Source organism: the organism of the source record quoted next, unplaced genomic scaffold (genome assembly GCF_019419815.1).
Source record: "Pyrus x bretschneideri cultivar Hongxiangsu unplaced genomic scaffold, Pyrus_bretschneideri_v1 Contig11, whole genome shotgun sequence".
In the NCBI taxonomy this organism is placed as follows: Eukaryota; Viridiplantae; Streptophyta; class Magnoliopsida; order Rosales; family Rosaceae; genus Pyrus; species Pyrus x bretschneideri.
Window position 1 is genome coordinate 2,852,266 of NW_025999402.1, and position 9,795 is coordinate 2,862,060.

The 9,795-nt window shown below is 38.1% G+C and overlaps 2 protein-coding genes across 3 annotated transcripts; both read left to right on the top strand.

Annotated features, from left to right (window-relative positions):
- Positions 1–1,503: 1,503 nt before the first annotated feature.
- LOC103959581 (laccase-4) lies at positions 1,504–4,707 on the top strand. The gene is made up of 6 exons (XM_009371930.3): positions 1,504–1,686; positions 2,298–2,449; positions 2,545–2,789; positions 2,891–3,019; positions 3,107–4,039; positions 4,255–4,707. The coding sequence occupies exons 1-6, from the start codon at positions 1,597–1,599 to the stop codon at positions 4,383–4,385; spliced, it is 1,680 nt and encodes a 559-aa protein (XP_009370205.1). The 5' UTR covers positions 1,504–1,596; the 3' UTR covers positions 4,386–4,707.
- A 1,481-nt stretch (positions 4,708–6,188) lies between these two features.
- On the top strand, positions 6,189–8,864 carry LOC103959580 (transcription factor DIVARICATA). Of its 2 annotated transcripts, XM_048574477.1 has the most exons (3): positions 6,189–6,641; positions 6,899–7,568; positions 8,041–8,864. In XM_048574477.1, exons 2-3 carry the CDS (start codon positions 7,144–7,146, stop codon positions 8,537–8,539), a joined length of 924 nt encoding a protein of 307 aa, XP_048430434.1. In that variant the 5' UTR covers positions 6,189–6,641; positions 6,899–7,143; the 3' UTR covers positions 8,540–8,864. The 2 variants fall into 2 exon arrangements, with proteins under 2 accessions (XP_048430434.1, XP_009370204.2); XM_009371929.3 differs by having other exon boundaries at positions 6,189–7,568.
- Positions 8,865–9,795: the final 931 nt, after the last annotated feature.

Sequence of the window (9,795 nt, forward strand, 5' to 3'; positions counted from 1 at the left end):
GGGGAAATAGTAAGGACAAAGCAAGTTGACGAAGAAAAAATGCATGCAGAAGAGGACGTTTGATGAATACTGAGTGACTTACCCACCGTCGGTTTAAATTTAGTCTTGGCTTTCAAACAAACTATCATGTCTTCCATCCGTTGGGGCTCCCATCTGATTTATGACCTGAAAGCCATTTCTCAACCATTAACTAATTTGCTCCCTAAGCATCCAATTAGGCAGTCTGACCCAAACAAAAAGAAGCATCCAATTAGGCGGCATACAGTAGGTTTTAGTACTTATACTTCTACATGTATTTTGCCTCTCACTACCATTTCATACTACATGTATAAAGATGATATACTGAATATGTATACACTTTTTTCAAATTAATTAATAGCTTTAAAATGTCAAAAAAAAAAAAAAAAAATCTTCCAAAATGATTCTTATCGGTCCATTGATGGTAACCCTCCTAATTAATTGTTATAAACTCGAGTAGAGTGCCTTTTAATTAAAACTTTAAAATTTATTATTATTAAAGAGAGGGGGAGATTCAAAACTATTACAATAATTTAGCAGGACAAAGTTCAAAACCCAACCACCTTCGATATTAAACTTGATATATACAAAACCCTACACCTAGATAGTTTACCATTTTCTTGCAGAATGAGCTTCTTTATCAAATGTCATTGTTTTGCTCATTTTGAATGTCGGGATTGAGAGCATATTCGGTGTTGGAGAGATGCAAATCTAAGGTTCAAAATACATTTACATTTTATTTTGCATTTTCGACCCATGTGAATATGGATTTTACTCCAATGGATGAGTAAATTTGGAAACTCATTTGTACGTAGAGTACCATTAAAAGCGAAAAATTCGTTCACTAAATGATGAGACAGTACTTAATTGATTCAAATTTAGGTCCACCTTAAATACTACATGTTATTAACACTACACTTACACATCATTTGGTGAATAAATTAATTTGATACTAAAAATTGGTGCTCTAGCATTATTGATACCTCTATTTAGCTTCATAATTATGTATAAGAAATTTGGTGTTAACTACTTTGCTTCCAAATATCCTCAAAATTATAACTAATGAATGGACAAAAACTCTCTGATTTCTTTTAGTATTAACTACCAGCTGCTGGGTTGACTGAAAAACTCTCTGCAATATACAGTAATTGGGGAACATATACACTAATTATAAGTCGTCCCAAACACTTAACAAAAAGTCCACCCGATCAACCAAATTGCTAACAAAAAGGTTTAAATCAGATAAAGGGGAATTTAATAGGCATGTTTTTTTAAAGCAATTACCAGAAGTTGCAGCTGGAGCTGGTCAATCAAAAACTTTATGTAACATGTAAGAAATCACGGAGAAAACCTTGAGTTAGCTTAAAAATCTTGTTTCCAAAGATTATCATCGTCCACCTACCCTGGAAAAAGGACATCACAGCAGTGTCTCTCGTCACCCTTTATAAGCTTGCGTTGGCCAGTCATGACCATGTACACAACAACAATAGCAGCACAAACAGTTAAAAAGCGAAGTTTATCGTACTAGTACACTAGCTAGTGCAGAGAGAATCAGAGAGAGAGAGAGAGTACTGAGAAATGGTGTCGTCGATTCGATTTCTCGTGCTTTTTCTGGCATGCATTCTTCCTGCTTTGGTTGAAAGCAGAGTCCGACACTACAAGTTTAATGTAAGTGCTTTTAACAACGTTTATCTTGCTATATACACGGTTTATTGTCACATACATTACTACTAAAAAGGTCACAGGTGACAGAGTCTGCATGGAAATCGTGCCGTCGTCTATGTTACTGCCGTCTAATGCATTAATTCTGTTCTTGCTATGTATGGTATTTGTTCTCGCCATGTAGATCTTTATTTGTTCACACATGCATAGATAAATTATAAATGGGGAAAAGATATTAGATATGCCAAAACTGGAAAATTCAGATAAAGCCAAAATCATATAATCTCAGACAAGGATTTCTTAGACTACAAGCTAGCTAAGTATGTAAGCTGGTACGCCCTCAAAACCTAAAAGTTACACCTTTAAATAATTTTGCTTCCAAATGACATTGCATTGCTAATTTCTTACCACAACATTACAACATGTGCATTTATAATTGCTTAACTAAACACGTTCAATGATTCATAAGTCTAACATGAAGATATAAGTTACGCTAGTTGGTTAGGACAGTGCATCATTCTATTAAATTGTACACAAGTTTGAATCCTTGTTCCTAAAAATTAGAGAAGATTAGAATATTGACTTGGGTTTTCCATTGATTTTGATAATCTGCGCAGGTGGTGCTAAGAAATAGTACTAAACTGTGCTCAAGTAAGCCAATTGTAACCGTTAATGGCCAGTTCCCGGGGCCAACTCTCTATGCCAGGGAAGACGATACCGTGCTTGTCAAAGTCACCAACCATGTCAAGTATAACGTTTCCATTCACTGGTGAGAACTTAGTTGCCAACTTAATTATATACCGCTTTATGATTAATCAACCCTCTAAGATACAGTAAAATTCAAATTAATTTTTGAACTGACAGGCATGGTATCCGGCAACTGCGAACAGGCTGGGCAGATGGTCCGGCATACATCACACAGTGCCCAATTCCCCCAGGTCAAAGCTATGTGTACAACTTCACCATCACTGGGCAAAGAGGCACACTTCTTTGGCACGCACATATTCTCTGGCTAAGGGCAACTGTCCATGGTGCCCTTATAGTTTTGCCCAAGCGTGGGGTTCCTTATCCATTCCCAGCACCCCACAAGGAAGTACCTGTCGTATTAGGTAAGACTAATCTAATTCTCTTTCTCTCTAATAACAACACGATTAAGGTGATCAATGTTAGAATTTTATGTAACTTGATCAAATAATATGAAAATTTTCAGCTGAATGGTGGAAATCAGATACTGAAGCTGTGATCAATCAAGCTCTCAAATCTGGTTTAGCACCTAATGTCTCGGATGCTCACACTATAAACGGCCATCCAGGCTTGGTTCCAAATTGTTCTTCCCAAGGTATGTACGAACTGAATAAAAATAACATATCAAATAACATATCAGTAGACTGTTTGACAAAAGAACATTATGATTTTTTTAATGCAGGCGGCTTCACATTGCCCGTGAAAAACGGCAAGACCTATCTGCTACGAATCATCAATGCTGCACTCAATGAGGAGCTCTTCTTCAAAATTGCAGGACACAATTTGACCATAGTGGAAGTAGATGCCACATATGTGAAACCCTTCAAGACGGACACCATTGTGATTGCCCCAGGACAAACCACCAATGCCCTAGTCACGGCGAATCAAAACTCCGGCAAGTACATGGTGGCAGCCTCGCCATTTATGGACTCTCCAATAGCCGTTGACAACCTCACCGCCACCGCCACTCTTCACTATACTGGCACACTTGCTACCACACCCACAACCCTCACTAGCGCACCTCCCCAAAACGCAACCCAAGTTGCTAACAGCTTCATAAACTCTCTCAAAGCCCTAAATTCCAAAAAATTTCCAGCCAAAGTCCCTTTAAAAATCGATCACAATCTTCTGTTCACAGTTGGACTTGGGATTAATTCATGCCCTAGTTGCAAAGCTGCAAACGGAAGCAGAGTAGTGGCTAGTGTTAACAATGTCACATTTGTTATGCCAACCACAGCTCTGCTTCAAGCTCATTTTTTCAACAAAAGTGGGGTTTTTACCACGGATTTCCCCGGAAACCCACCGACGGCTTTCAACTTTTCTGGAGGTCTACCGGCAAATGCAAGCTTGGCAACAACAAGTGGGACAAAGCTTTATAGGCTAGCTTATAACTCAACAGTTCAACTTGTGTTGCAAGACACTGGGACTATAGCCCCTGAGAACCACCCTGTCCATTTGCATGGATTCAATTTCTTTTCAGTGGGTAGGGGAATTGGGAATTATAACTCCAAGACGGATCCTAAGAAGTTCAATCTTGTTGATCCCGTCGAAAGGAACACAGCTAATGTTCCGACCGGCGGATGGGTAGCTATCCGATTTATCGCAGATAATCCAGGTAAATTCTATTCAATTATCTTAAAAAACTATCATGTGACTTCATCATATGTAACTTCTTTCTCACAACATGTACGTAGAATCCACTATTATCTAATGGGATTCACATGCATGTTATATGAGAGATGTCACACATGACGGATGCATACAATTTGGTATGATTTTTTAGTTGGTCTTAACTCTTCTCCACCCCCCAAATTTGTGTATAAATTTTAGGGGTTTGGTTCATGCATTGCCATTTGGAAGTGCACACAACATGGGGGCTTAAGATGGCATTCTTGGTGGACAATGGCAAAGGACCTAATCAGTCTCTTCTTCCACCTCCAAAGGATCTCCCAAAATGTTAACCTAGCCAAAAGGAGCCTCTATCAATCTTGCAAGTAGAGAAACCTAACAAAAATTGAGCTGTGCAAAGTCAAAGGCACAAATGATCAAGAAAAGAAGAAGAAGAAAGAGAGGATGAATAAACAAACAAATTTATCTATATGTAGATTCCTTGAGTGAATGAAACAATTTGCTCAAGCAAGTTTGGATTCATTTTTTTTATTGTTGAAGTTGATAAAGTACACATTCTTTCTCAAGAATTAATATATGTATTGATCTTGGATGTCCAAGTCTTTGTTCATGTATTGCAAAGTTGTGAAATGAGATTTTCAAATTTCCTTTTTATGACCTCTCTTGAATATTTGGACTCTCAAACGCGGGCGCATATTCTATATATATACTAAAAATGGGTTTCCTGAGCACTATTTGAACAGTGAAATGGCGGAAATGCCCTTTGTTTCTTCTCACTTCCACGTTTTGTTGTTTGCTTGGTACAGCAAAATTCCAATTTTGCCCATCTTGGCCACGCGTCACTCATCATTTAACACTATGTTTTTGTTCTTTTTCCTAATCTTTCTTTCAGCTTCTGGTTCTTTCTCTCAACCATGGCCTCCATTTTAGGCCTTGAGTTCACAAAATCTGGAGAGCTTTCTTTCTCGCCTACAATCGAAGGTGGCCGAGAACGAGAGCCCGTGGTGGACCACCGCCAAAATACCCACGAATCCACTTTGAGTCAGCTTATACCAGCCGAGAATGACTCGCGACCGCCACCGTCACCGGCTCATCGGCTCCACGTATTCTCAGGTATTCAAGTTCTTTTTACTTTTCTGGGTTTTTCTTTTAGAGATTTTTTACCTTTTTTTTTTCTGATAAGAATGCTGGTTTTGGATTTAGCATTTGATTTTCTCTGATGTGATTTTGAATTTATTGTGTGGAAATTCAATTTGAAGTTGTATTTTTTTGGGTCAATTCTGAATTACAATTTGAAGTTAGATTTTTTCTAGGTTAATGTGAAAAGGGACGATGAGCCTAGAACTGCATTAATTGCTTTACTCAATGGAACATACAATTAGTGGAGAGTAATTCATATGATAAATTTATATATCTAGATAATTGATGTTTCCTTTTTTTAGTTATAGTTTTGGTTTAATTTGTAATTTTTATGGTGCTTAAGAATCCATAGCTTTTGAGGTTTGATTATTTTCTATTTTTAACTTATCCTTGAAAACAAAAACTCTTTCATTTTGCAAATCCTTGCACATTTAATATTTTGTAATAGACTAGTAGTGTATAGATGTTTGTTTATTAGGCTCTTATTTTCGAGTGTAGATATAGTACTTAAACGACATGTGTTTTAATGTTTTGAAGTAATATTTATGTGGCAATGTGTGGTATATGCAAATTTAAAAAGAAAAAAAAAATTCTTAACGGGTCGGATCACTTTACTGTTGGGTAAAGTGACCCGGCCTGTTAAGAACCGTTAAGACAACGGGTGTGACACGATAAGATCCGTTAAAATAACAGATGTTATACGAAAATGACATAAACACGACAAACACGATCCGTTTGCTAAGCCTATGTGTAGGATTGTCATTAGCAATCTAATTGAATCTGTAATACTAAGATGCGGCAAAAATTCAAAAAATATAATATTAAGTTCTATCTGAGATATTTTACTGGCAAAAAATAGTTTGGTCTGCTTCTATACGCAATTACCAAAAGGCCCACATGCGCATTCTGTCACCAATCACTGAATCACAGGCTGTCCATTTAAAAGTCTCAACATCTTAGTTGGGTTGGGCATCTCTCTCTCCCTCTCTACTCTTTTCCTTTCTCTCTCTACTCGCTACCCCTACAAACCCCATTCCCAGCAATCACAACTTAACAACTTTGACTTCTCCTTCTCTCTCTCCCCGCTCTTCCTTTCTCTCTCTAATCGCTGCGCCCACAAACCTCATGCCCACCAATCACAACTCAACAACTTTGACCTCTCTCTCTCTCTCTCCACTCTCTTTCTTTCTCTCTCTACTCGCTGCGCCCACAAACCCCATAGCCACCAATCACAACTCAACAACTTTGACCCTCTCTCTCTCTCTCTCTCTCTCTCTCTCTCTCTCTCTCTCTAATTTGTTCCTGTTCCATAGATCCCTCTGTCTCACAATCCCTCGTCTGCATTCGCTCCTTTCACGCTCTTCACCTTTCTCTCTGTCTTTAACTCCAAACCCCACAAACCCAGCAAAAACCCAGCAAAAGAAAACATCCCACTTTCTCCTCTTCAGGTCAGCTCTGTATAATCCCTCTCCTTTTTCTCACTTTCCTTAATTGGGTTCTTGTTTTCCTTTCTGCGTTTTCGTCATAATCTTCCAAAGTTTCCATATCACTGTGCAAGCTTCAATCTTTCATGAAAACTTGATCCGGGTTTTGGTGTTTATGTGATGTATTTGTGTTTTTGAATCGGATTCTAGGGTTTATCTTTGGCAATCCAAGATCTAATATTTTCTAATTTGCTTGTTGGATTACCTTCGGGTTTGGAAAGGTTGGGCATTTTTCAGATTCCACAACACGTGCTTGCATAAAATCCCCACTGAGATTCCTTTCCAAGTGCCACTCCTTGATTAATGCCACAGTGGTCACAAAGACTTCCACTTTTCTGCATTTCCTATCTGGGTTTTCTCTCTCTTTGAACTTTCAAAGAGAGAGGAGAGAGAGAAACAGACTCATTGGCATACTTGCTATGTGATTAATTGCTGCCCAGATTGAGCAAACTATCTGAAAAAAACCATGTTCAGAGGAATGGAAATTCCATCTCCAACCTCCTATCTGCAGAACTCCAATTGGTTGTTTGAAGAAAGCACGGGAGCCGAATGGACTGTGGAAGAGAACAAGCTATTCGAAAATGCTCTCGCTTTATACGATAAGGATACACCCGATCGATGGCTCAGGGTGGCGGCTATGATCCCTGGAAAGACTGTTGGAGATGTGATCAAACAGTACAAGGAATTAGAAGAAGATGTTAGTGATATCGAAGCTGGGCTTATCCCAATTCCTGGTTACATTAGTAACAATTTCACAACGGAGTGGGTTAACAATCAGGGCTTTGATGGATTGGAGCAGTTTTACAGTGTTGGTGGAAAGCGAAGCGCCTCGACTAGGCCCGCAGATCAGGAGAGGAAGAAAGGGGTGCCATGGACAGAAGAAGAGCACAGGTACACTTACATTCATATTGAATAGTTATACATTTATTCGTCTTGGTATTTTGTTGAGTGTGAATCCCATGTCGGAGAATTAAAGCCTTTCATAAGAGTTTACTCTCGTAATAATACTTAGCAACAAGGTATGTCTAAAAAGAAACTACTTGAAACCAATTAAAGCTTAGAAGATATATATACACGGTACAGTTAAAAATCCAGTTGACAAAGTTAATGGTATATGGAGCTTTTTAAGCTGAAATTATGATATGTTTCAGCAGTGAATAAATCTGCTAAATTAGGTTTAAAATCCAGTTGAACTAAGTCTGTTTGATCTGTTAAATTAGGTTTAATTCGTACAATTTAATATACACATGAACAGTGAAAAAATCTGTTTAAAAATTGGCTTACTATAAAAGTGCTTTTGGATTTGCTTCGTAGTGGTGTTCTGCTGCAGCTTTTAATGTTGGTGCTTCTGTGAAAATTGTAGGCAATTTCTGATGGGCCTTAAAAAGTATGGAAAAGGTGACTGGAGAAATATCTCTCGAAATTTTGTGATCACAAGGACGCCCACTCAGGTTGCTAGTCATGCGCAAAAATACTTTATCAGGCAACTCACAGGAGGGAAGGACAAGAGAAGATCTAGCATCCATGACATCACAACCGTCAATCTTCCTGATGTGAAACCCGCCTCACCTGACAGTACTTCTAAAAGCCCACCATCATCAAATCACTCCTCAACCGTGGTGCAGCAGCGACACCAGCATCAGAAGTTGGCCAGCATGAGCATTGACTGGAAATCGCCCGATGAGGGACAGCAAATGGTTTTCTGTTCTGCAAATGGGAACAACTTCATGGGACCGTTTTGTGGGATGTCTTCACATGTACCTAAGCTTGAGGAGCAAAATTTTCTGAGTGGCAGTCTTCATGGATCGCAGTTGGGACATTACAACGCCTGTTTTGAGATGCAATCAATGCGATATCAGTGAATGTGTGCATTAGTTTGATGTTTTGGAGCGAGAAGAGGGTGTACTATTCGACCTACGGTGAACAAAAGTCGATGAGGACTAAGAGTTAGTCCCCACGTTTTTGGACTCTACAAAAAGATCAATTAGTTCATCTTGTGATTTAATATTCCAATTCTGAAAGTATTGATCCAAAAAAAGAGAACTTATTTACATGAAGCTTTGAGCTCTATGATCACTTGTGTTCTGGTTGCGTGCTTGGGGAGTTTGAGTAAATAGTCAGAAATGAGAGTAATTTGGGATTGAAAATTTGCATGTGTTTATAAAGTATAATTTTCTTTAAAATTTATTTGATGGTACACAAAATTAAGTGATCACTCTCCCATCTACTTTTAAGCTTTTTTTGTATGGTTAAATCATCAATGCAGAAATCAAAATCCAAAAGTCTTGGAATGGGAAGCATGAAACTGATAATATTATTTTTCATTATTATTTCGCTCGTTACGTGATTTATATAAAAACATGCATAATTTTGTTTAAGCACGACTCTAGATACAAAAAACACTCACCAACCTCCCCTAATTTATCATGTTAATCATGGCACACTTTTGGTCTAACTCCCTCGCATAAAAAAGGATTGCGAGTGCCACATAGAAAACCCTCTCCTCTTTTTTTTTTTCTTCCAAAAGAATTTTTGCTCATCAAACTAGGTCAGTCACGAAACGAGCTTACCATAAGTTTATTCACCAATAAAAAAAATTAATGCCATATGGTTATGTCATATATCTCTGGTTAAAGATTAACTCAATATACAAGGCATCCCATGCTACTCACAATGGATTTTTTTTTTTTTTTTGGTTTCTGGAGATCATGTCGTCCATAACGTAGCGCTCACTTATACAGAGACACTAGAATATCGTGTCATCCGTAATGTTATTAATATCACATAACGTCAATAGTATCTCTTTCGTCACGTGAATACTAAAATAATTTACGCATGGTTTTACACAATCCATGTCTTCAGATGCTTCAGTCCAACTATCCAATGGATTATTGCAAGTGACAAAAATATAATTGGATCTCTTCATCCCTTACTTGTTTAGGGAAAATAGTATTTTATAAAATGCATCTGACTTCCCTTAATTGGATCGAATCTCGACTCTAAGCTAATACCAAGAGCCAATAATTCAAGCATCTCATGCTTCAGTCTGCCCTCTTCTCTCTTTCGTCACTTCTTGTGGATGACTCTAGCCAACTACTTTTTGTTCTCATACACTTGA

Excerpts from the sequence above, each read along its gene's own strand:
- LOC103959581 (XM_009371930.3), top strand. The coding sequence starts at position 1,597 with ATGGTGTCGTCGATTCGATTTCTCGTGCTTTTTCTGGCATGCATTCTT. Across the intron at positions 1,687-2,297 it reads TCCGACACTACAAGTTTAAT|GTGGTGCTAAGAAATAGTAC; the intron begins GTAAGTGCTTTT and ends TAATCTGCGCAG. Across the intron at positions 4,040-4,254 it reads ATTTATCGCAGATAATCCAG|GGGTTTGGTTCATGCATTGC; the intron begins GTAAATTCTATT and ends TATAAATTTTAG.
- LOC103959580 (XM_009371929.3), top strand. The coding sequence starts at position 7,144 with ATGTTCAGAGGAATGGAAATTCCATCTCCAACCTCCTATCTGCAGAAC. Across the intron at positions 7,569-8,040 it reads TGGACAGAAGAAGAGCACAG|GCAATTTCTGATGGGCCTTA; the intron begins GTACACTTACAT and ends TGAAAATTGTAG.